The sequence below is a fragment of the Periplaneta americana genome, chromosome 14, assembly GCF_040183065.1.
Source record: "Periplaneta americana isolate PAMFEO1 chromosome 14, P.americana_PAMFEO1_priV1, whole genome shotgun sequence".
NCBI lineage: Eukaryota > Metazoa > Arthropoda > Insecta > Blattodea > Blattidae > Periplaneta > Periplaneta americana.
The window spans coordinates 4328008-4355871 of record NC_091130.1 but is presented as its reverse complement, the minus strand read 5'-3'; the positions used below and the strand labels follow the sequence as shown (position 1 = coordinate 4355871).

Below are 27864 nucleotides of genomic sequence, written 5' to 3'. Positions count from 1 at the left end.
TTTACAACAGCGCAACATAATCTGCTTGGCTCATTACCCAATTTTTTGCATTGCATTTAATGCATATGTATTTTATGTATTTTAACACGATTCAATTGAGCATAGTTAAAATTTGGATTATAAAATAATGAAATGCTAAGCTAACATATTATTACTGCATACTAAATCAATACACTCTCGTTGTTCGTTAATTCTCTGAGATAAACATTATTTTAAGAAATACAGGAAACGAATACACAGAATAGCCTATCAAGTTTTCTGTGCATAAGAAGCTATTTTAATCTTACCTGTCCTCGATTCACTCAGAAGTTACTGTAATAACATTATAGCATTATGTCCATATAGAGAAACTACAATTTCCAATGGTGAAATAATAATTAATTACACAACTCGGTTAATTTAGCTTCCGATATTACTTCATACAAACACAGAAACATTCTCTGTAGGCTATCTTTCATAGCTTTCGATTGTTGCTGTCCAAGGCCCCTTATAGACGAAGTCATTTGTTTATTTCATTACACCGCCTTAGATGGCAGTTATTTTAATATTGAAACTCATTTATCTCATTAAATATCAGTCCTATCAAACTTTTTCAAAGAATAAAACTTATCGGAAATGATTTTTAAAGAAATGTTTGTTATGTAACATTTTTCACAAAAATCAATAATAGGCGAGATATTTCGATTTATTTAATTCAGGCCCCCTTATAAGCCCCCTTTTAAATAAAGTATTTTGAATGTCATATAGCCTATAATCTAAGTTACAACGAACTTAATTTATATTCCAATTTTCATCGAAATCGGTTCAGCCATTATCGCGTGAAAAGGTAACAAACATCCAGACAGACAGACAGACATACAAACAAAAATTTCAAAAAAGCGATTTTCGGTTTCAGGGTGGTTAATTATATATGTTAGGACCAATTATTTTTGGAAAATCGAAAATTACCAGAAAAATTTCGGGTACAGATTTATTATTATTGTAGATTATAGTTTAACATATTGTATATTCAGTTTTGTGGTTACTGCTGCAATTATGGTTCTCACAACAAAGGAGAAGGTGTTTATTTCCGGTCATACGGAGTGGGGCGTCAGATCAGAATGGACCGAGATTGCGCCACGTTAAAGAGTAATACCAGGACCGATTTACCAATGCGGCACCAAATAACACAACAATGTTAGCTGTCGTCGAGAAGTTCCATCATACAGGATTAAGGAAATAACATTCGACAATGCAGAAGAGGGTAAAGTCGATCAAAATTTTGCAATTTTTTAATGATATTGAGGTTATGCAATGGAGCGAAGTTCCTCAGAAAATAGCATTTTGTCGTCATATCCTTTACTTATGAAGGCACGTTACAAGAATTGAATTACAATACATAAAAAACTGTTTTTTTTTATTTGTCTTGTGATGGAAGTTACCTGCTTAAATAGGGTAAAGTCGATCACCATTGAATTTTTAATTTAAGATCGGTTTTAAAATATTCCGGAGTAAAATCGATCACTGTTTATGTTTTAAAAAACAAATTAAGTGTATTACATATATTTTATTTGTTATAAGGGGTGTAAAAACATTAATAATCTTCAATATATGCCTATAGCATTATATAGTTTATCTTTTGTTACTGTGATCATACTATTCGATACAATTAGGCCTTTAGGTCTCCACTGTACAATCGTGACTATGATTGTCAACTTATAAAACATAAAAACACATTTTAATACTTCACTTACCAATAAACAAAGATTTAGGAATTCAAAATTTACATTGAAATACCACCCTTCAATTATAATCTAAAATGCAATTCAACATTGCTTAGGTTTATATCAGATGTTATTTGAAATCTTCCCCTCCTCATGTCACTTTAGAAACTACGTTGTTCCCATAGGAAAGGTACAGAGGGGTGTACAAAATATGTTCCTTTGGCAGTACTTCTCTTACGCAAGAAATTCACCATAATTTCGTCTTCCTCTTTCCCCACTATCCCATCAATATAAGCTGTACTATGACACTTTTCTGTTTATAAGTGTTAGTTGGAGGTATTTCGGTGAACAATTTATTCTTCCTGCTGGTCCTATCTGCTTCGAGTAGGTCGATGGCATGATCGACTTAACCCTACAAAGGTACAAGTTTTCTTAACATAATAAGTTTCAATACTGACATTTACGAACTGCAAAACTATTATTTCAGGATACAATCTCAACGAAAAGTGCTTACGTATACTTCCTGTCTCCTTTTACTGCTGACGATAATTTAGAGTTTGTAAGACTTTGTTTTCGTTTAAGAGAAAAAGTTGAAAATAACAATTTTCACTTCAACGGTAATTACACAGTGTTCCCATTGTTGGCATTCGCAGGCTTTTTGTTGTCCCTCTCGCTTACATTTGCAATGTCAGGCAATGAAGTCAGCATAACAAAATTTTAACAAGTAACTGAGAAAATATATAATTTTCAATAAAGATCGCAAATGATCGATTTTACACCCACTGATTGACTTTACCCACTTCTACTGTACATTTTCTTCTCTGTTGTGAGAACATAAATTGCAGAAATCAACACAACACTAAATTCACAATATTTAAAACTATTGAATACAATAAATAAATACTTCGTTGCTAGGGAAACGTGGACAGAAGATGAGCGATAATTGCAGTGCTGTTTGTTTTGGCGCATACTGTATTACTACACAGAATGTCCCAAATTGATGTATACACTCTTTGAAATACTATTTCACAGCAAATAAATGAGACAGAAATACGATTTTTGCGGTTTATGATTCAGAAGGCAGCGGAAAGCATGGAAATATGTTCATCTGTTTATAAACAAACATGGCGGTGCAATGATTTTTCATCTCAAAATTTGTTTCTAGACTTTAATGTACTTAACGTGAGACAAATTTATTATATTGTATTAATGAAATCCATACATGAAAATCGAAATAATTTTGAATTGTATTCTCATAGTTATGAAACAAAAGGTATGAATTCTTTAAGATTGTTTTGAACCAAAATGCCACACTGTTACAGTATTTAATCATAGTAGTAATTTAGGCCCAAGAATATATAACAAATTTGTATTTAAATATCCTAATCTTGTCAATTCTAATAGTTCTAGTATTAAATTTAAAAAGTTATGTATGGATTTTATAAAAATTGAAAAATTATAAATTTAAATTATCCTTTGATGAACGTAATTGGATATTGAAATGTTATTGGAAAGTGGAGAATGTTGTTGAGCTTCAACAACATTGGAAGGTTGAATTTGGAACACAACCATTAACAAAGTTAACTATCACAAGATTCCTAGACAAGTTTGAAGTCGACGGAACGATGGGAGATGTGTTGAAAGGGCGGTGCGGAAGAAAGAGAAGTTCCACCGATAATGAGAGTGTTGATGCAGTCATGCAGGCTTTTCCACAATCACCAAAGAAGTCAATGAGGCAATGTTCTCGTGAGATGGTATCAGCTAACCCAGTGTTCATCGAATTTTGCGAGCTCAAAAATGGGATCCTTACATTCCAAGACTTGTGCACTCACTAAATGAGGACGATCCAGAGATAGGTAGGACGAAAAGGAATTGCTGCGGAGTTCCCGCCTCGATCTCTGGATTTAACCCCTCCAGACTTCTACCTGTGGGGAGCCCTAAAGGACACAATGTACGCCACAAAACCACAAACACTGGAGGAACTGAGAGTTCAGATTGAACATGCCTGTAATGTTATTCCATTAGCAACAATCCAGTTGGTATGTCGGTCTGTTGTACGTCGTTGTTGGGAGTGTACTGTCGTGGAAGGGGGCCATTTTAAACATATTTATTTATTTATTTATTTAATATTTATTTATTTATTTATTCTGGTGTAGTTAAGCCATCAGGCCTTCTCTTCCACACCACCAGAAATACAAATGCAATAATATAAATACACTATAAACAAACTAAAGCAACAAAAATATACACAGGTTACACTCACACAAACTTAAGGAATACAAAACCGCAAAAATCGTATTTCTGTCTCATCTCGTTGCTGAGAAATAGAGTTTCAAAATGTGTATACATAAATTTGGGACACACTGTATTATTTCATATTTAATAAAAATTAGTGCATCTTTTATTTTTTCTAATAGTACTGCAGTAATGAAGATAATTTTCCTTAACTTATGGAATTTTTATTGTTTATGAATTGGTTTTTTCATGTTTTTCTCTCCGCGAGGGGATTTATGTGCTTCGTAAAGGAATTTAGTTTACCCAGAAGCAGAATCTATTCCGTGAGTATGTTGTGTAACGACAAATATCCCTAATCCAGTAGATAATATTTCAATTTCTGTGTATATCCTTGATGTAAGCTACTTATTCGAAGCCGACAAGATATACTTCTAACCCGTTTGTTTCTTCACGAAATGTAAATCCCAAAATTAATCCATATAATATGAATTCTAATTCTTCCGTGATTGTCTTGCCACTTCTCCTGTCAGTGGAATGGGTGGGTGGGTGGGTGGGTGGGACACCTGGTCATCCCTTGTTTTTTCTCCACTTCCACCCTCTCTGAGCTCTGCTTCTTCTGGTTGCAGAGAAGCCCTCGCCGCGGAACGCCACCAAAGTGATAGCGGTGGACGACCACACTAAACCCTCCTCTTCCAGCTCCGAGATGAAGCGCGAGCACTCGGGGGCTCCGGACCGCCTCACCCCACCCCCAGACCCCCAGGGGGGCTCAGGTATTTTTGTCAAGCTGCACGAACAATGTTGCACTTTGTCGCATGAGGCACCCGCACTTTGCTTCTCAGTCACTCTGTTTTCTTTTGTTTTATCGGATATTGTATTTGTATTGGTTTTGCTTCATGCTATACAGTGTGTTCAATCCATTTTTGGATCACAAATATACGTCAACTGTATTATTTGTGGTCACTATGTACTATGAAAAGAAATTTTGAACGAGTATTTCAAATTTCGTTATGAATTCAAAAATATTTGTCACGAAATTACGTTTCAAAATTAACTTAGGCCCGGTTTCTTCAACCTTTGTTAAATTATAATAGTGTGTTATTCCATTTTAACTGTAAACTTAACAGTTGAAGTATTTCTTCAACTACTGTTAGTACTAACAGGCTGTTAAAACCTATGTTAATTTAACTGTCCAATTTCATGCAGTTAAATCATTTAACTCTCTGAATAATTTCAAGGGAAAAATTGTTCCGGGGCCGGGTATCGATCCCGGGACCTCTGGTTGAACGTACCAGCGCTCTCCCAACTGAGCTACCCGGCAACTCCACCCGACACCGTCTCAACTTTTCCCTTTATATCCACACAACTCGCGTGGGCTGACGAAACGCCAGAGACCCACATCGAGTGCACACAAACTCTGTGTGACTTGGATCGATATCCGGCCCCGGAACAATTTTTCCCTTGAAATTATTCAAATCTGCTTTACAGGAAGCTTCACCTGAAAGACTAGATTTGCATTTAACTCTCTGTTAGCTTAGAAGTATCCAATATGGCTGGTGCGTTAGATGCTGAACTTATATATCTGGATTATTTAGAAAATGATATCCATGAATACATAAACAGAGGGGATGATTTCTGTGATTTGACAGACCAGAATTTCATACAAAGGTATAGGCTATTTTCTGCCAAGCCTCACTTTTCGCTTTCAACTTAGATCCGTTTGTTTGTTTATTCTCAATAATTGGTTATACTGCGAAATAATTTCCAGCAGAATGCTTCTTTCGAACGAAGAGAAATTAGTCCCACGATTTCTTTTTGTTCCAGTGTTTTCCATTTCATAACAGCAATACCAATACGGCGCTCCATGTTACTGTGATACAGACGAGGAAAGAAGCAGAAATCAAACCTGAGAGAATAGAAAGACTTCTATGCTCTCTGAATCAAACAACGGAAACAAGCGAGAATCGCAGTTGTCAGAGTTCAGAAAACAGAAGTGAGCCTATACTTGGTTATAGGTTATGGTTAAACTCTAGAATCTCTGGTCCTAACAGAAAGTTAATAAACAGAATGTTAAAATGTGAAATGTAAAATTGAAGAAACGCAATATTTTTAACAGCAATTCATACCTTTAACTTACAGTTAATTAACGCTATGTTAGGTGCATTTTAACAAAGGTTGAAGAAACTGGGCCTTACTATGTCAATTAAATCTTAATAATTGGAAATAAAAATATGTACTCAATTTAAACTTATATAAACCTAGTACAACATAAAAGTTTCTTCAATTTCTTTACGAATTTTATTTAAAAATTAATTTTCAATGTACGTGACATATCACTAATTAAAAAATGAAATATCTCTTACTAACTCCCCATCTTTTTCACGAGCCACATATCTCGCAATTAAAGCCGTAAAATTATCGATAAATCATTTATGCTCGACCATGCCGAAATGTAGTAATTATACACCTGGTAGCAGCCCTTTATGGACCTAATTAAAGTTCAGGTGTTCCACCAATCAGGAAATACCATTGTAGCAATATGAAAGCGCAAGTATCGATTATTCTCGGATATGCAATCGAAAGACAACTAGCGAAACGTTACGGAGGCTGGAAATCCAATACTGCCGCAGAAGGTTATGTTCTGTTACTATAATAATTAGCGTTAATTGTAAATAATATTCAAATAAATTCAATTTGTCATCTCGTTTTTCAATGTCTAATTTAATTTCAATGTTATATCAAGATTAATGTTTATTTTACTCTCTAGATTATATCAAGGTCAATGACATTTGTTTCTCGGAAAAAATCAATACTTTCGCGTCTGCGCACATCTCACAATTTTCGAGATATTGCACAAGGTCAGTTCCGCTCCTCAGTCAGATAAGAATAACATGAATACTTATGAATAATTTAAAGTTAGAAACATGGTCGAGCATAAAAAGTCGTATGAAACTTAACTATAATGGTAATTAAGACGCTCGTATGAAAATTATGAAACTCGCTTTCGCTCGTTTCATAAACATACTCGCGTCTTAATTACTACCATTATAGGCTCGTTGCATAATGTACTATTATATTACTACTCAATTCTGTAAAACAAAATTTATTTTACATTACTTTATATTCAATTATGTTGTTTCTTCTAAATTTCAGTTGAACATTCTCTTAACTTCCAAACTCCCCCGTTACTTACGTCCGAGATCTGTTGTTTTAAAGGTTTCGAAACATGACATGTCAAACGTTTAGAAGAACTCCCTGTAGCGTCTTCCTTTTCGGTTACTGTTTTTGTCTATTTTCGTAATCTGTGTACCCCCTCCCTTCAACAATATAAGAGCTGTGAATCCTTAACTCTGATAAAGAAAACCCTTCTAAAGGGCATTCCCTACAGGAAAACCCATTTCCGTCAGGAGACAAGGTTAGCAATCTCTGTTACAGACGTTACTTCTAGACTCGGTTAACTGTTATTGGAACCTCAAAACTGAAAGCGAAAACAATCGTATCTTATTTTGCTTCGTTGTCATTTCTTAACGTTTCACTAGCAGATCGTTTTCGTCTAAAACAATATTACTCTACTGAAACAATAGTTATTTTAATTAAAGTAGCATCATAGTTCAGGATTTTCCGATAATTCAGTTTTGATTAAGATTCCCAATTTATAAGCTCTTGTCAAAAACTAATTTCTCCAAATATTCCAATTCACAAGTTCAAATCTTAGCTCCAATACCGCTTGAAACCTGCAAAGATCGCATACACTTTTCAGGACATTAGGAACCAAAAAGACATATTATATGCTGTAGAAAATCTCTTCAGAAGTGTTTATGTAGATATACTTACTTACTGGCTTTCAAGGCACCCGGAGGTTCATTACCGCCCTCACATAAGCCCGCCATTGGTCCCTATCCTGAGCAAGATTAATCCATTCTCTATCATCATATCCCACCTCCCTCAAATCCATTTTAATATTATCTTCCCATCTACGTCTCGGCCTCCCCAAAGGTCTCTTCCCCTCTGGCCACCCAACTAACACTCTATATGCATTTCTGGATTCGCCCATGCGTGCTACATGCCCTGCCCATCTCTGGATTTAATGTTCCTAATTATGTCAGGTGAAGGATATAATGCATGCAGCTCTGCGTTGTGTAACTTTCTCCATTCTCCTGTAACTTCATCCCTCTTAGCCCCAAATATTTTCCTAAGAACCTTATTCTCAAAAACTCTCAATCTCTGTTCCTCTCTCAAAGTGAGAGTCCAAGTTTCACAGCCATACAGAACAACCGGTAATATAACTGTTTTATAAATTCTAACGTTCAGATTTTTTGACAGCAGACTAGATGACAAAAGCTTCTCAACCGAATAATAACACGCATTTCCCATATTTATTCTGTGTTTAATTTCCTCCCGAGTATCATTTATATTTGTTACTGTTGCTCCAAGATATTTGAATTTTTCCACCTCTTCAAAGGATAAATTTCCAAGTTTTATAGTTCCATTTCGTACAATATTCTGATCACGAGACATAATCATATACTTAGTCTTTTCGAGATTTACTTCCAACCCTATCTCTTTACTTGCTTCAAGTAGAATTTCCGCGTTTTCCCTAATCGTTTGTGGATTTTCTCCTAACATATTCACGTCATCCGCATAGACAAGCAGCTGATGTAACCCGTTCAATTCCAAACCCTCTCTGTTAACCTGGACTTTCCTAATGGCATACTCTAGAGCGAAGTTAAAAAGTAAAGGTGATAGTGCATCTCCCTGCTTTAGCCCACAGTGAATAACCATAATTTATTTTGCTTCGTTGTCATTTCTTAACGTTTCACCAGCAGATCGTTTTCCTCTAAAACAATATTACTCTACTGAAACAATAATTATTGTAAACAATGTAGCATGATAATTCAGAATTTTCCGATAATCTGATTAAGATTCCCAATTCATAAGCCCTTATCAAAATCTAAGTTCTCCAACTATTCCAATTTACAACTTCAAATCTTAGCTCCAATATTGCTCGACATCTGCAAAGATCGCCTACACTTCACAGGACAATAGAAACCAAAAAGACCTGTTAAATGCAGTAGAAAATCTCTTCAGAAGAGTTTATGTAGTTATGCAGAGTGCAATTTAATTCCCAAAAATTACATTTTTTTTAACATATGACCCATTACGAGTATCTCAGCTTCTACCTAAGACACAAAACTCGAATTCTTAACACATGTCCTCCATAAATATTTCCTACTTTTAACACAGGGATATGTTTTTCTCTGTTGGATAGTTTAAGAATAGAAAATTAATTCTACATCTTGATTACACAACTTTTAACACTGTATCACTTCGGAATATGTATGGTAAGACGTCCCTGTGTTAAATTTCAACGTACCTCGTTTACATGTTTCGACCTATTTATGGGTCATCTTCAGAACTGGTCGTTGTTGGTCTTGGCGCCACTAGTTCTGTTTCTTGTGAGGGTGTGTTCCTGTGTTATAGTGTAGAGTCAAAGTGAGTTGTGTGGACAGACAGGCACTTCGTTTCAAACACGTTACAAAGAACACATCACAGCCATAACAAAATTACAAAACACCTCCACATATCCAGAACACATCACAAATGCTAACCACACCCACAGAGACATCAACACAGACATGGAAATACTGCACATCCAACCAAAAAGCCAGAAACTCAACACACTAGAACAATATTTAATATACAGACACACGAAAACACACCCCAACGATATTCTCAACACACAAGTCAATTTCAAAACATACACACTCTTTGACTCTACACTATACCACAGGAACACACCCTCACAGGAAACAGAACAAGTGGTGCGAAGACCAGCAACGACCAGTTCTGAAGATGACCCATAAATAGGTCGAAACATGTAAACGAGGTACGTTGAAATTTAACATCGGAAAGTCTTACCATACATATTCTGAAAGTAATTCTCTTCTTTTTTCCTTTCCAAAATGCAGTTTCATAATAAATAGTAATATACGTTACAAGAGCGGTATGTTGAAGTTTTTACGTTCGAGGAAAAGTTTGCAAAAGCGAAACGTAGTTGAGCTTTTTTAATTTCCGAGAATTGAAAGAAAACATACCGCTCGTGTATCGTACATTATTTTTGTACGAAGGTCGTTTATTACATACCTGAAAGAGGAATTTCTAATTAGTTGCAATGAAATCTCCATCTTGGTTTCTGTTCAATGACGGCAAATTTGCAAAACAAAAATATCTATCTTCAACATTGTTGCTTTAAAATATTTTCTGTATTTACTATACTCCAGCAGGCCGTGATATACGTCTGTCTTCCCCCCCCCAGTCTATAATTGCGAACTTAAAACAAACGGTAAGGTTATGTAATGATTTATTTTTCATTTTAATATTTTAACAATATTATTTATATAACATATTGCAGTAATAACATCGGCAAGTTGATTTGTTGATTTTTTACGGCTTCCTTAATGTTACTTGCATCACGAATGCAGTAACTATAGTGGAGTTGTAGAGTTTACTTAAGTTTTGCAAATATTTAAAAACAATAATTAACAGTGCAATTTAGGTGAAATTGCAGTGGTAAGTTTCCAATTTATATTTATTACTATATTGAACGTCTCTAAAAATAATATGTTAAAAGCCTAAAGCAGTAAAATCAATATGTCACTTAAGCGGTAAGAAGAGGGAAATTGTTATGTGTGTTATGTTGGGAATACTGAATGTGGAATTTTAGACTCTCCCCGGATTGGTTTTGTGCGGAAACCAAGCAAATACGCACGATCTCGCACAAAAAAAAAATTGATACTTTGTAAAGTTTTTATAATAATTAAACTTACTCGTGTCTAAAACATCAATAGGCATCCTATAATATGTGGTAAAAGTTTCATCTTTCTACAGTACATATGAATGTTTCTGAGAAAATGGGTCATAAAGTTGGTAAAATTGAACATTCTAAAAACAGCCTCCATCCCTCTTGACAGTTCGGGAAACATTCCGAAATGTCGAGATACTAAGTATTAAGATATAGTTGCGAAATCTTCATCACAAAATGATAATACATTACTTAATGTACATAAATCTTGAGACAGCAAAGGTGATTTCACACATCTGGAATTACAAAACCACTCTCCATCCAGAAATTCCTCCTTACAATAGAAACATAGACTAGCTGATCAGATTTATGGGCAATGCCCACACATGCATTGCAACTTAACAACACGAAAAACAAATCCCAGAAATGAAATGTGGCATTGCACCGTTTATTTACATTAATAAATAATGCCTTCTCTGGTCTTGATTTATTACACTTTTTGTAAAACAAAACTGCAGCAAATCTATGTACTACGTCACGGCTGCGTCATCATCTCCATGATGCAGTTTATTTTGCTCTGCGGACGTCGAATTTGTCTCTGTCAGGGAAGCGACTTCATGCGACATCAATTATATTCCAAAGTTGCCATGGAAATATACGAATGGTACTAAAATACTCATTTTAATGCTGCAGACACATTCCTTCTAATTACTCTCGAGTACCGATCTTACATTTCAGCTTTTATTAATAAAAACGTCATATTTATAATGTTGATTGCATTTTGTAAAAGAAATACCAACTTTTGCGGAAAAAATCTCTATCATCTCGTCTGTTCAAAGATAACAATGAACAAAATCAGCTATTCATAAAATGAATTCATGTAACTTAAAAATTCTTGCTCTACTTCATGAAACTTTCAATGGTCCTGTGTTTGTTGAAATTACTTACTTACTTACTGGCTTTTAAGGAACCCGCAGGTTCATTGCCGCCCTCACGTAAGCCCGCCATTGGTCCCTATCCTGAGCAAGATTAATCCAGTCTCTATCATCATATCCCACCTCCCTCAAACCCATTTTAATATTATCCTCCCATCTACGTCTCGGCATCCCTAAAGGTCTTTTCCCTCCGGCCTCCCAACTAACACACTATATGCATTTATGCATTCGCCCATACGTGCTACATGCCCTGCCCATCTCAAACGTCTGGATTTAATGTTCCTAATTATGTCAGGTGAAGAATACAATGCGTGCAGTTCTGCGTTGTGTAACTTTCTCCATTCTCCTGTAACTTCATCCCTCTTAGCCCCAAATATTTTCCTAAGCACCTTATTCTCAAACACCCTTAACCTATGTTCCTCTCTCAAAGTAAGAGTCCAAGTTTCACAACCATACAGAATAACCGGTAATATAACTGTTTTATAAATTCTAACTTTCCGATTTTTTAACAGCAGACTGGATGATAAAAGCTTCTCAACCGAATAGTAACACGCATTTCCCATATTTATTCTGTGTTTAATTTCCTCCCGAGTGTCATTTATATTTGTTACTGTTGCTCCCAGGTATTTGAATTATTCCACCTCTTCAAATGAGAAATTTCCAATTTTTATATTTCCCTTTCGTACAATATTCTCGTCACGAGACATAATCATATACTTTGTCTTTTCTGGATTTACTTCCAAACCTTTTTCTTTATTTGCATCAAGTAAAATTCCCGCATTTTCCCTAATCGTATGTGGATTTTCTCCTAACATATTCACGTCATCCGCATAGACAAGCAGCTGAAAGAATGTTACTACAATTATTAATTTTTATATCGGTAATTTTCATTCATTAATGTGAGTAATGATTCATAACAATGTTACAACTTTTATAAAATAAAAATTAGAACCATGAAATAATAAAGGTCACTCACTACTGGTCTGTCACCTCGCTCCACAGTTCTACTGTCGTGTGACTCCTGACGCACATGACGTCATTCGAATTCGTTATCAGAGATAGGAAACAGCCCTGTATTTTAAGAAAAACTTATTCATCACGTCAAATCCCTATTTTCCGTTCTTTGATTAACACAGTGCATCATAACTGTAAAATAGGTCGTTTAGTTGGGAAAGGTTCCTTGTAGAAACATGTTTTTGGAATTCAGGGTCTAAGTTAAATTTATTTCCTTGGGATACGGAATTGAAGCGTATTAAATTGTACTCTGTTGTTGAATAGGGAATCGAAGAGAGCGCGCGTGTTTACTTATTTATTTATTTATTTATTTATTTATTTATTTATTTATTTATTTATTTATTTATTTATTTATTTATTTATTTATTTATTTATTTATTTATTTATTTATTTATTTATTTATTTATTTATTTATTTATTTATTTGTTATTTACTTATTTATTTATTTATTTACTTATTTACTTACTTATTCCCTTGCTTATTTAATTACTTATTTACTTATTTATTTACTTATTTATTTATTTATTTATTATTTATTTATTTATTTATTTACTTATTTATTTATTTATTTACTTATTTATTTATTTACTTATTTACTTATTTATTTATTTATTTACTTACTTATTTGTTTATTTATTTACTTACTTATTTATTTATTTATTTAATTATTTATTTATTTATTTATTAACAGTATGATCGTATAATTAGTAATATTACATGTTTAATGCTGTCATATTATATGCATGCGTCCGTGCGTGCGTGCGTGCGTACGTGTGTGTGATTTTTTGGTCGCAGAAGTGATTTATGATAATGTAGGATATTTTCCAGGCTAGGTTGAGGCTAAGCTTAAAAGGTCTGAGGCAAACCACAGAGACAGAGAACAAATCTGTGTGTGCCAAGATGGTTTCCGTGCGTCGCACAGGACTGTCCTGCACGCAATGCGTGCGTGACACAGTCACACGTGTTCACTCTTCCCCAGATACAACAGAGAGATAATTACTTTATCGTAAGCAATTTCGGAAATTAAATCCACATAGAAAAGTCCAGGTCACACACGTTGTAACATAGACGAGCAAATTACTAGGTTTCCACGCAAATATGTTTAAAGCGGATGGACAGATTTCAATCAACCTCTGGTTTGTACCGAGTTGGCCACTTGGTCAAGATAAGCCGCTAGTTGCCATGTCTAACTTCGTTATATAAAACAAGGTTATGAAGAGTAAACCGATTGATTAAGAAAATAGTAACTACCGTGTATAAGATTTGTTGGTGATATGGCGTTGTGAGAAGTATTAATTAATTAATTAATTTACTTATTTATTTATTTATTTATTTATTTATTTATTTATTTATTTATTTATTTATTTATTTATTTATTTATTTATTTACTTCTTTACTTATTTATTTATTTACTTATTTATTTACTTACTTATTTATTTATTTATTTATTTATTTATTTATTTATTTATTTATTTATTTATTTATTTATTTATTTATTTATTTATTCTGGTGTAGTTAAGGCCATCAGGCCTTCTCTTCCACAACACCAGGAATACAAATACAATAATAGAAATAAACAGAGAGAGAAAAAATTCACTATATACAAAGTAAAGCTACACAAGAAATAAAGAGAATCCAGATTAAAAAAAAAGAAAAAGAAAAAAGAAACACAAATCAATACTTCTAGCAATACCTAAAAACATTAACTAAGACAAAATTTTCAAATTCACTGTGGGCTAAATTAAGGAGATGCACTATCACCTTTACTTTTTAACATTACTCTAGAATATGTCATTAGGAAAGTCCAGGATGACAGAGAGGGTTTGGAATTGAACGGGTTACATCAGCTGCTTGTCTATGCGGATGACGTGAATATGTTAGGAGAAAATCCACAAACGATTAGGGAAAATAGGGAAATGTTACTTGAAGGAAGTAAAGCGATAGGTTTGGAAGTAAATCCCGAAAAGTCAAAGTGTATGATTATGTCTCGTGACTAGAATATTGTAAGAAATGGAAATATAAAAATTGCAGATTTATCTTTCGAAGAGGTGGAAAAATTCAAATATCTTGGAGCAACAGTAATAAATGTAAATGACACTCGGGAGGAAATTAAACACAGAATAAATATGGGAAATGCCTGTTATTATTCGGTTGAGAAACTTTTGTCATATAGTCTGCTATCAAAAAATCTGAAAGTTAGAATTTATAAAACAGTTATATTACCGGTTGTTCTGTATGGTTGTGAAACTTGGACTCTCACTTTGAGAGAGGAATATAGGTTAAGGGTGTTTGAGAATAAGGTTCTTAGGAAAATATTTGAGGCTAAGAGGGATGAAGTTACAGGAGAATGGAGAAAGTTACACAACGCAGAACTGCACGCATTGTATTCTTCACCTGATATAATTAGGAACATTAAATCCAGACGTTTGAAATGGGCAGGACATGTAGCACGTATAGGGGAATCCAGAAATGCATATAGAATGTTAGTTGGGAGGCCGGAGGGAAATAGACCTTTGGGAAGGCCGAGACGTAGATGGGTAGATAATATTAAAATGGATTTGAGGGAGGTGGGATATGATGGTAGAGACTGGATTAATCTTGCACAGGATAGGGACCGATGGCGGGCTTATGTGAGGGCGGCAATGAACCTGCGGGTTCCTTAAAAGACATTTATAAGTAAGTAAGTAAATAGACTCTCATTGTAACAAAAGAAAATCTATTTTTCTAGAAAAATTATGTCTGTGCTTACCTCGTGGGGTTTGGTGCTACGAATTTTGACCAACACGAAAGAGTCATTCTCTTTTAGAATGTGTCCTATGAAGTCGAAAGGATATACTGTATAAAATATTATACTCTGGAATGATGAGATATTTCTATTAAACTATGTAGTCTTTTCTCTTGGTAATTAAAAGCCGTAGTGTCTATGTAACAATAAAAAATATCAGCTTGTTTGCAACTAGGAGTATTCTTTTATTATAATTACCGTATGATACTGAAATTGTTCCTGAATTTTCATTTTTGTTTAAATGATAATTAGCAATTACTCCAAATCCGCAAACTTGTGTAACTTATATTTACAACACAGTTACTGCATAAGTTCAAGTATACTGTATAACAGCAAATAAGAAAAACAAATGACTCGCAAAAGACTAAACCATGTACTTGGAATTAGCTTAAATTAATTCAGGTAGTAGGAAGAAATTTACATACACAGACGCAATGCTAGCGTCAACTGTTTATTGCATGCAAATGTTTAGCCCGTTATTCGTATGTTTGTGCCCACCACGTGCGCTGCCTTGTTCGATTTCACTGCCTCTGAATTTTATTTAGTAACACCAGCGCCAGACACGGGTGTGGTAGAAAGAAGCACTGCCCCCAAAAAATAATAAAAACTAAAATAAAGAATAGAGGAATGAATAATTTCTCGCTTTCTGGCAGTATTAAAAAAAAAAAAAAGAAACATGCATGGCGCACATGTACTCGGTAATACATGGTGCAGCCACCAGATGGCGTTCGGAACGATATACATACTGCTGCAGGACACATCAGCAGAATATGATGAAGAAGAGTTCGGAGCAGTCTCGAGTTAGCGGCGGCCTTGTTAATGCTTTAAGGAGGCCATGCTTGTTTGCTTCTGTTCCCAGCGTGCATTGCTTTGCTGCAAGATGAACTGTCTAATGCACACGGCTCAGCATATAGCCACTTATTAAAACAAAAGAAACAAGAAACAATGAGGAGACCAATGAAGTCATGTATTTTTATAACTCGGTTCGCAAGACACGAAAACAAATGCAGTCTGATATAAATTCGTGGAAAATTTACGTTACTAGGCTTTTGTTGTTGTTTAGTGAACTGTCAAAAGACAGGAGATTAAAATCGGAAATTCTATAAATAAAATTCTAGTTGTTGAAGGGACAAATATTTTCAATATTACCACTTTGATATGTGATAATAATAATAATAATAATTATTATTATTATTATTTATTTATTTATTTATTTATTTATTTAATCTGGCAGAGCTACGGCCAGTAGGCCTTCTCTTCCGCCCAGCCAGACTCTAATTCTAATTGAATACAATTGCTTACATAGTTATTACATTAATATCTAGACCATAAAACAACATGAAAGTAAATAATGATAATTGGATAAGTAATGTTAGTGTGACAATAATAAACATTGGTAAGAAATAGTGATGATGATAATAATAATAATCTATACTAATAATAAATCTGTAGCCGACATTTTTTCTGGTAATTTTCGATTTTCCAAAAATAATTGGTCCTAACTAATATAATTAACCACACTGAAACCGAAAATCGCTTTTTTGAAAATTTTGTTTGTATGTCTGTCTGTCTGTATGTTTGTTACCTTTTCACGCAATAATGGCTGAACAGATTTCGATGAAAATTGGAATATAAATTAAGTTCGTTGTAACTTAGATTTTAGCCTATATGACATTCAAAATACATTATTTAAAAGGGGTGTTATAAGGGGGCCTGAATTAAATAAATCGAAATATCTCGCTTATTATTGATTTTTGTGAAAAATGTTACATAACACAAGTTTCTTCAAAAATAATTTGCGATAAGTTTTATTCCTTGACAATGTTTGATAGGATTGATATTTAATGAGATAAATGAGTTTTAAAATTAAAATAACTGCCATCTAAGGCCGTGTAATGAATTAAAAAACAAATGGCTTCGTCTATAAGGGACCTTGGACAGCAACAATCGAAAGCTATGAAAGATAGCCTACAAAGAATGTTTCTGTGTTTGTATGAAGTAATATCGGAAGCTAAATTAACCGATTTGTATAATTAATTATTATTTCACCATTGGAAAGTGTAGTTTCTCTAGATGGACATAATGCTATAATGTTATTACAGTAACTTCTGATATAATATAATGTAATATGTAATATATAATATAATTTAAGTTATTTGAAGGGTTCAGAACCATAGTGGGCCAAGCACCATTTACTGAATATGTAGAAAACAAGGGTTAAAATTAAGTTATTACCATAATTCAATGGAAACCTATAACAAGTAAAATAAAATATACACATTAAATCTAAATGATGTCAATCTTCATTAAACTATGGTTGCATGTAATAAAAATTAAGAAACATGTTAAAGGAATTGTCATTGCACCAAATGAGTATCTCTGGACCAAAATGATCGCATTTTAATTATTTGGATGCAATTTAAATTAAGTAACATATTAAACGATTTATCCTTCTATCAAACACGAATGTTCCCCGGGTCAAATGTCCTATTTTAATTATGTAATTACTTTATATTTATTTCTAACGGGTGCAGCGGAGCGCACGGGTACGGCTAGTAATAATAATACTAATAATAATAATAATGAGATAATTTAAATATTTATTCTGTGATATATATATATATATATATATATATATATATATATATAAAACCATTAAACATTGAGAAACCTGAATCAGCTATTATTGTTAATAAGATTTGTTAGAAAAATATTTCGTTAGTCTATTCTTAAATTGGTTTGATGTCTGACAGACCCTGACATTACTCGGTAGGGAATTCCAAAGCCGAGGAACGGCCACAGTGAAAGAAGATGAATATGAAGATGTTCGGTGGGAGGGAATGGATAATATTGAGGAGTGTTGTGATCGTGTGTCTAGGTTATGATGGGTGGATAAATTTTGAAAACGAGACGCAAGATAGACAGGAGTGGAGAAATGCAATATGTGAAAGAGGAGGGAAAGACAGTGAATTTTTCTGTAGGACAGAATAAATGGTATAATATGGAAATTTAAAAACGAAAGTATGCTGTACACTAGAATTACAACCAAACCAATTTTATTTTATGAAACTAAACTCTAGATCCTAAGGAACGAAACTAAGATCTGTTAGAAACCCAGCAAATGAAATATTTTATATCATTAGCGGGCTTTACTCGATCATATCACGTCGGTTGTAAAGCAAATGTCAGGTAATCATGTGACCTATCTCGTCAAATGATTTCTCTGTAGTATTAACACAGATGTTTTCTATATTAGATAGATTTACAGTTGGTACATTGTTATTGAATAACGTATATTTAAAAAGGCAAACTAGTTTGAAACTATGTTGTAAATTGTAATATTTGTAATAATAATGTCTTCAAGTTTGTGAGCGTGATTTTATAAATAATATATACGTTATATATACTTCTACGAATGCTTTGTCGAGTTTGTACAGCGTGTCATGCTTCCAATATTCTCCTATACAGTCGTATGTCTGAATGTATGTCAAGGATTATTTCACCTCTATTGAATATCAAAGTTTCTCTCACAACATCGATTCCTTTGAAGGAAATAACCACAACAGGCCAGAAAATAACCATACTCTGCAAGAAGATCTAACTAGATAGTGTCAATTTATATAAAATTGTCTGCAACGATTTTCTTCAAAAATTCTTTCTCGTGAGAAATAGCCTTCGGAAGCACACGTGTACACAGTGTACTGGTCGTCTTAACTGTTTCAAGTAGAGAATTCTTCACAAAACATCTTGTATTAAAATTTACTTCAGGCACACGATTTATTGTGCTGAATCCTATAGTTCATAGTTACAGAAACGTATTTAGTATGCCAGTTTATATCACTATTTATTGTATGAAGGCACTCGGGTGGATCAGTTGGTAGGGCAACTAAACGGACTAGAGTATCCTCAGTTCAATTCCCGGCGATGCGATGACAGGATTTTTCTCGGTGCCAAAAGTCCTAGAACTGTTCCAGGATACACTCAGGGTGTCAAACTGGGTACGACTCATTCCTGGAAGTAAATAATGGTTAGAGGTACTACTACTACTTACTTACTTACTTACTTACTTACTTAGAATAGAATAGAATGTTTTATTTTCGCTGGCACAGTTAAGGCCATAAGGCCTTCTCTTCCACTCAACCGGCCTTAATCAATACAATATATATATATATATATATATATATATTTAAATTATGAATATTTACACTACAATTAAAAGATTCTCCAGCAATATTCTTCAGTTAAGTTTTAACGACTAGTACATGTTTATTTAAATTCATATAAAACCTATAAGATAAAGTAATAACTTAATTTATGAGCTAATTTAATTCAATCAATTATAATTAATTTGAGATAACTAGTAAAATTATCAGAATTAATTTAATAAGTTTACTAGAACTATGTTATAGGGAGAAAAAAATATATGAATCTAAAATATATTTATATAATGAAAATATTAATGTAATGAAATTTTGCCATTAGAGGTTATATATTCTATTTAGATAAATTATTGATAATAGGAATGGACAGATGTTAGTTTCATTATAAGTAACAAATATTAATCAGTAATTAATCTGTTAAGTAACAATTTATGTAATTTTGACCTAAATGAAGTTATTGACCAACAACCCCTTACATCACTCGGTAGCGAGTTCTAATTTCTAGCAACTGAAACTGTATAAGATGAAGAATATAAAGATGTCTTGTGGTAGGGTACTTACTTACCTACTTACTTAGTTACCTACGTACTTACTTACTTACCTACTTACTTATTTACCTATGTACTTACTTACCTACTTACTTACTTGCCTACGCACTTACTTACCTACTTACTTCCTTACCTACTTACTTACTTACGTACGTACTTACTTACTTACCTACTACGTATTTACCTACTTAATTACTTACCTACGTACTTACTTACCTACTTACTTACCCACGTACTTACATACTTACCTACTTACTTACTTATCTACTTACTTACCTACGTACTTACTTATTTATCTACGTACTTACTTACCTACCTACTTACTTACCTACGTACTTATTTACTTATCTACGTACTTACTTACCTACGTACTTACTTTACTTACTTACTTATCTAATTACTTACCTACGTACTTACTTACCTACTTACTTACATACCTACTTACTTACGTACTTACTTACCTACGTACTTACTCACTTAAATACCTACCTACCTACTTAGTTACTTACTTACCTACCTACCTACTTACTTACCTACCTACTTACTTACCTACCTACTTACTTACCTATCTACCTACTTACCTACTTACTTACATACCTACTTACTTACCTACGCACTTACTTACTTACATACTTACTTACATACTTACATACTTACTTACTTACTTACTTACTTATGGCTTTTAAGGAACCCGGAGGTTCATTGCCGCTCTCACATAAGCCCGCCGTCGGTCCCTACACTGAACAAGATTAATCAATTTTATTAGGTTACTCTTCAGTCAATACTTATCATTTTAAACAATGAATTATATGATTGAGTATAAAATTATATTTTATTTTATTTTATTTCATTTTATTTTATTTTACGACGACCGCGTTTGCCTTACGGCATCGTCAGGTCTCATCTGAGCGTGACAAAAACACATTACAGAATATCTGGTTGACAACTTGCAACATGCATGAATTGTGCCATCACGACGAAAACTAGAAACTCAGATGAGTGTTTTAGAAGCATGTCAGATTGAATATATGATTTTTTAAGTATTTGTACTTCATTGTCTAATATGGAAAAACTAGAATTACATAGTATTATGCACAATAGATATGTATTAATTATAAAATAGTTAAAATGCAATTAAAAACAGTTGAACAACATATGTTGAATGAATTAGTTGTATTACATATTTGTTAAAATTACATCTGTGATATATGCTGACAAAAACTATCAGTTATCGAAACAAAGATTTACAAATATGTAATTAAATGTCTTTCTTAGGTTTCATACTTGTACACATATAACTTACGGATGTCATCACTTGAATAAACAAATAGCAGGTGTATTAAGTGATGGTTGACAACCATGTTTCGTGGGTCAACTGTTTTTCTAATGTCATGTCCTGTTACTGTAGTTATTTTGTGACTGTTTGGGATGACATTTGGAGCAAAGGTGTCGTAGGGCCATACTTTGATATCCACGTATTTCAATTTTGAGACTCATCCAAAAGACATATTTTCGACTTAAGGAGAGAGGATGGTATTTTTTAAAACTTTTTTTCTATTTGGTGCAAAATATTAATATTTTGTATGTAGAGAGCTCATACCTGTAGCAACCCAACCAAATATAAATATAAAAAAAAAATTATTTGTGGGCCCAAATTTGAAAAAAAAATGTACCCAATGCAGGATTGTACTAAAACCGATATATCTAAACCGTTTTTAAAGATAGATTCAAACAGTTTTTTGTAATGTATTTGCAAAAGCATGCTCTACAAACTGTCTGTAACAGAATTTTGATATTAGTCCCTACGTTTGTAAAATAAACAATTAAAATTTAATAACAATTTTCTGATTTCCTTTCTTGCAAACCAACGAACATATTTTGAAATGAAATCAATTAACAAAATTCTGTTATAGAGAAAAGTTCCCTAATAGTCTAAAGAATGTGTGTTCTAAATTTCTTGCATGTATCCTTAATAGTTTATAAATTATATCCATTTTTGTCTGGAAATGTAGCAAAAAAAAAATGAAGTTACTGGAAACCGATAAAAGCGGGGAGTGATTTAAAAATGCATAGCGCAGGAAGTTTAAAAATGACATCTCAACATCCGATAAGGGCACAAATACCCACAAAATGTTATGCAACGTATTTCACACATATCAAAGGGTATTTTAAAGAGATTTTTTTTATTTTAATTTACCGAAAACAACAATAAAAGTGGGCGAGTGATTTAAAAATCCATAACGCAGGAAGTTTAAAAATGGCGACTCAACATCCGATAAGGGCACAAATACCCACAAAATGTTATGCAACGCATTTCACACATATCAAAGAGTATTTTAAAGATTTTTTAAATTTAATTTACCGGAAACAACAGTGAAAGTGGGCGAGTGATTTAAAAATCCATAACGCAGGAAGTTTTTAAAAATGGCGACTCAACTTCCGACAAGGGCACAAATACCCACAAAATGTTATGCAATGCATTTCACACATATCAAAGAGTATTTTAAAGAATTTTTTTTTAATTTAATTTACCGGAAACAACAGTGAAAGTGGGCGAGTGATTTAAAAATCCATAACGCAGGAAGTTTTTAAAAATGGCGACTCAACTTCCGACAAGGGCACAAATACCCGCAAAATGTTATGCAATGCATTACACACATATCACAGAGTATTTTAAAGATTTTTTTTTAATTTACTAATTTTTCACCAAAAATACTATCCTCTCCCCATAAAATGTGTGATTTGTACAATAAAATATGAATTTGAATTTACATTTAATAATGTTAATCTCCAAACATAGTGTGTCAAACATTCATCATCCGATATGTAGGAGGTTCGGGTTTAGCAGATTCTCATCTGACCAGTCACTTCAACTCTAAAATATTTTAAGAAAGAAGCGCGAGAAAAGACGAGCCTTTAATAGCATCATGCACTTGTAATAAAATAATGCTTCTTCGCAAACTGGTTTCGTATCAAGTGTTTATCTCTTACATAAAGTCCCATTAAAGTATTTTCATGGATTTTTTCAGACAAGAGAAGAGACATAAACTTTCCACCTTATTTTGCGGAAAGTAATGAAAGTGGGGTAAAAATACCCTCGATTGATCGTGCCTCGCCGGTGTGCCGTCCATTTCTAGAATACTCTAAAGTTTCCATCTCTCTCCCTCGCCTTCTCTGTCAATTTCACTTGGTGCGGAGAATTTCTTAGGAAACAAGGACATCCAATATAAAAGTTCTAGAACACGGCCACTGATGAAAATTTGAACCTCGTGACAAATAAAGCCGATATCGTGCTTCAATTTGCCATTCTTCTTTGATTCTTATAAGCGAATTTCACACATCAGATTTCTATCAAAGTAGGAAAAAATTGCATTATATTTTCCATGGCGATTGCTTTATGTACAGTTACCCAAAAAAGATTGGGCAGTTAGAATATTCAAAGTCCCAGATACAAGACACTGCGCATGACCGGGGACTCAGAATACAGATACACATGATAACGCGTTATTTAGTTATTTAAATTCACTCTATTTTCACTAATGACGAAGACTTTTCGTTATGCTAGAGTAAGCTACGAAAAAAAGTCCTATACCATGTTATTAGCATTACACAAGAGATCGGGTTACCATAGCAACGATTTTATTTTTGTGTATGCAGTAATATCACAGTCTAGTATATACAGTCACGAAACTCAATACGTAGTAAATATATATTCATACATAGTTGCTAACCACTAGAATCGCTACTATCGCCTCATCACAGACAATGCGAAATAGTAACTCCATAGTCTATTGTTCCAAGTACCCTTGTAAACTCAAGCTTCGTGACTGTATATATTTGACTGTGGTAATCTATACTAATAATAAATCTGCAGCCGAAATTTTTCTGGTAATTTTCGATTTTCCAAAAATAATTGATCCTAACATATATAATTAACCACCCTGAAACCGAAAATCGCTTTTTTGACATTTTTGTTTGTATGTCTGTCTGTCTGTATGTTTGTTACCTTTTCACGCGATAATGGCTGAATAGATTTCGATGAAAATTGGAATATAAATTAAGTTCGTTCTAACTTAGATTATAGGCTATATGGCATTCAAAATACATTATTTAAAAGGGGGGTTATAAGGGGGCCTGAATTAAATAAATCGAAATATCTCGCTTATTATTGATTTTTGTGAAATATGTTACATAACAAAAGTATCTTTGAAAATGATTTATGATAAGTTTTATTCTTTGAAAAAGTTTGATAGGACTGATATTTAATGAGATAAATGAGTTTTGAAAAATTAAAATAACTGCCATCTAAGGCGGTGTATTGAAATACAAAACAAATGACTTCGTCTATAAGGGGCCTTGGACACAACAATCGAAAGCTATGAAACATAGCCTACAGACAATGTTTCTGTGTTTGTATGAAGCTAAATTAACCGATTTGTATAAATAATTATTATTTCATCATTGGAAAGTGTAGTTTCTCCAGATGGACATAATGCTATAATGTTATTACAGTAACTTCTGAGTGAATTGAGGACAGGTAAGATTAGAATAGCTTCTTATCCACAGAAAACTTGATAGGTTATTCTATATATTCATTTCCTGTGTCTATACTAATAATAAATCTGTAGCCGAAATTTTTCTGGTAATTTTCGATTTTCCAAAAATAATTGGTCCTAACATATATAATTAACCACCCTGAAACCGAAAATAGCTTTTTTGAAATTTTTGTTTGTATGTCTGTCTGTCTGTCTGTCTGTCTGTCTGTCTGTATGTTTGTTACCTTTTCACGCGATAATGGCTGAACGGATTTCGATGAAAATTGGAATATAAATTAAGTTCGTTGTAACTTAGATTTTAGGCTATACGGCATTCAAAATACATTATTTAAAAGGGGAGTTATAAGGGGGCCTGAATTAAATAAATCGAAATATCGCGCTTATTATCGATTTTTTGAAAAATGTTACATAACAAAAGTTTCTTTAAAAATAATTTTCGATAAGTTTTATTCCTTGAACAATTTTGATAGGACTGATATTTAATGAGAAAAATGAGTTTTATAATTAAAATAGCTGCCATCTAAGGCCGTGTAATGAATTAAAAAACAAATAACTTCGTCTATAAGGGGCCTTAGACAGCAACAATCGAAAGGTATGAAAGATAGCGCACTGAGAATGTTTCTGTGTTTGTATGAAGTAATATCGGAAGCTAAATTAACCGATTTGTATAATTAATTATTAATTCACCATTGGAAAGTGTAGTTTCTCTAGGTGGACATAATGCTATAATGTTATTACAGTAACTTCTGATATAATATATAATATACAATATAATATAATATAATATAATATAATATAATATAATATAATATATAATATAATATAATATAATATTATGTAATATAATGTAATATAATATAAGTAATATAATATTATATAACATACTTTAAGTTATTTGAAGGGTTCAGAACCATAGTGGGCCAAGCGCCATTTACTGAATACGTAGAATACAAGGGTTAAAATTAAGTCATTGCCATAATATAACAAGTAAAATAAAATATACACAAAAAATTTAAATTATGTCAATGTTCATTAAACTATGGTTGCATGTAATAAAAATTAAGAAACATGTTAAAGGAATTGTCATTGCACCAAATGAGTGTCTCTGGACAAAAATGATCGCATTTTAATTATTTAGATGCAATTTAAATTAAGTAACATATTAAACGATTTATCCTTCTATCAAACACGAATGTTCCCTGGATCAAATGTCCTATTTTAATTATGTAATTACTTTATATTTATTTCTAACGGGTGCAGCGGAGCGCACGGGTACGGCTAGTATCTATATATAATTTGAACTGGTAATGGAAGTTTCGGGAAAACGACTGAACGGATTTTAATGAATGACTCGTCATTTTGAAGCTTGGCATCCAAAGATTTTCAGAAAAATAGTAACTTTCGGTGAAGCGTTAGTTTTCCTACATAATTGTCCTATTTTCCAAAAGTCCATCTTTCGTCAGTCTTGAGAACTAATTGCATTTCAGAATAAAACAAAACACACACTACAATAAACAATAGGCTATTACACGAAGCCCATGACCTGCAGGATTGCTGACAAATTTAGAGCTCAAATTCAATTGGTTATTAAAAACTTCAAGACTTACTAAAATAATTTACAGGTCTGATTCTGCGGTGTGTAATTTTCTGAGTACAGCTGTGTATTGGATATTAAAATCTACAAAACATGAGGTGGTTTGATGACATTATTACCATTAGAAATGAAATATTATTATAGTTAATGCCATGATGTGACTATTTTTCATTAATTATACATATTAATGCTATATTGATGATATGAAAGTGAAACGTTCTGGGGTTATGTAAGTAGATATAGAGAATATCTTAAATTAGATCTTCATTTCTATAATTTACTGAGTGGCAGTTATTACAAAACTCACGTAAGATAATAATATTGTTATTAAAAATCAAATATTTTTATAGTTATTAATCAAGTGGGGTTGGGTCTTTTTCATATACTTAATGGCGGTGTGGTGTAGATATTTATATGCGTCATTCTCTTCAGTATTGGCTCGAGAGAGCGCAAAAATTACAGTTCCTAAGGAAAGACCAAAAGGTATTACTTACTGATAAAATAAGAAGCCTACAAAATTTTGTAGTCTCCCGATCATTTCAGCAAGCTATCTTAGCAGGATAAAATGATTTTACCCTCTACATTTCAAGCTCTGCATGCAGCAGCTATACCAAGATGCTATGTCTATTGTTCGAAAGCATAGCAAACCTGACTTTCTTTAACTTTCACCTACAATCCACAATGACCTGAAATAGCTATTGCTTTACTCCCACATGAAAAACCCACTGATCCTCCTGACATTGTTACTTGCGTTTTCGCTTTGAAACTCATAAACCAAGGCGATAGGTCCAAGAAAAAGTATTTGGCATTTAAAAACATTCAGAGGGAGTATGTTTCATTATTGCGGAAGCAAATAACTTTCAGGATGTCTGGTATTCTTCATTGAAAATAAATCTGAAAAATGTTTATTTGAACGTCTAATGAACTTAGTTTGCAGCATTTGCTGCACAAGCCACTAGTTATGCTTGAATTACACAATTGTAATGGATTAACTGAAGTAAAATAGTTATTTACGCAACGATCATATCTTAGTAGCCATTTTATGAGAGTTGCATACAATTGTTTTTCTGCGACCTGTAGTAAGGTTAGACAAAAATTAATTAATTCATTAAAAATTAAAAATAATGTTTAGATACATACTCCTTTATATTGACAATATGGAAATATAAATCCCATATCACATATAGATTGCTCATTTCTATGTTAAAATCGGTGGCACTTTGAACATAACAACCGCTAGGATCGCCACCCGTCCGCCGTAAACGAACACGAGATGGCAGTACAGTCGCTAATGCAATTCAAATGGGAAGTTATGACGTGACTCCTTATGTAACAACTAGATGGCAGCATAATAAACTTGACAAAAGTTGTTACCGTCAAAACCTATAACCGCGAGCAATCTGGATATATATAATCAAGGTTATGAATATGGTTTTAGTTAGTGGAAAACAAAACAGTGACGTTTGAGACAGTGGGGAACAAAAGAATGCAAGTGATTCTTATTTTCAGTTCCTATAGATACGAAAAAAAAAAAA

The 27864-nt window shown here is 33.0% G+C and overlaps 1 protein-coding gene across 1 annotated transcript in view; it reads left to right on the top strand.

Moving 5' to 3' along the window:
- Nucleotides 1-27864, top strand: part of LOC138713966 (lachesin-like) — a 794574-nt gene that overhangs the window by 710637 nt on the left and 56073 nt on the right. The window contains exon 8 of the mRNA XM_069846547.1: nt 4565-4708. Within this exon, the coding sequence (XP_069702648.1) occupies nt 4565-4708 (144 nt within the window). The remainder of the gene's footprint in view (nt 1-4564; nt 4709-27864) is intronic.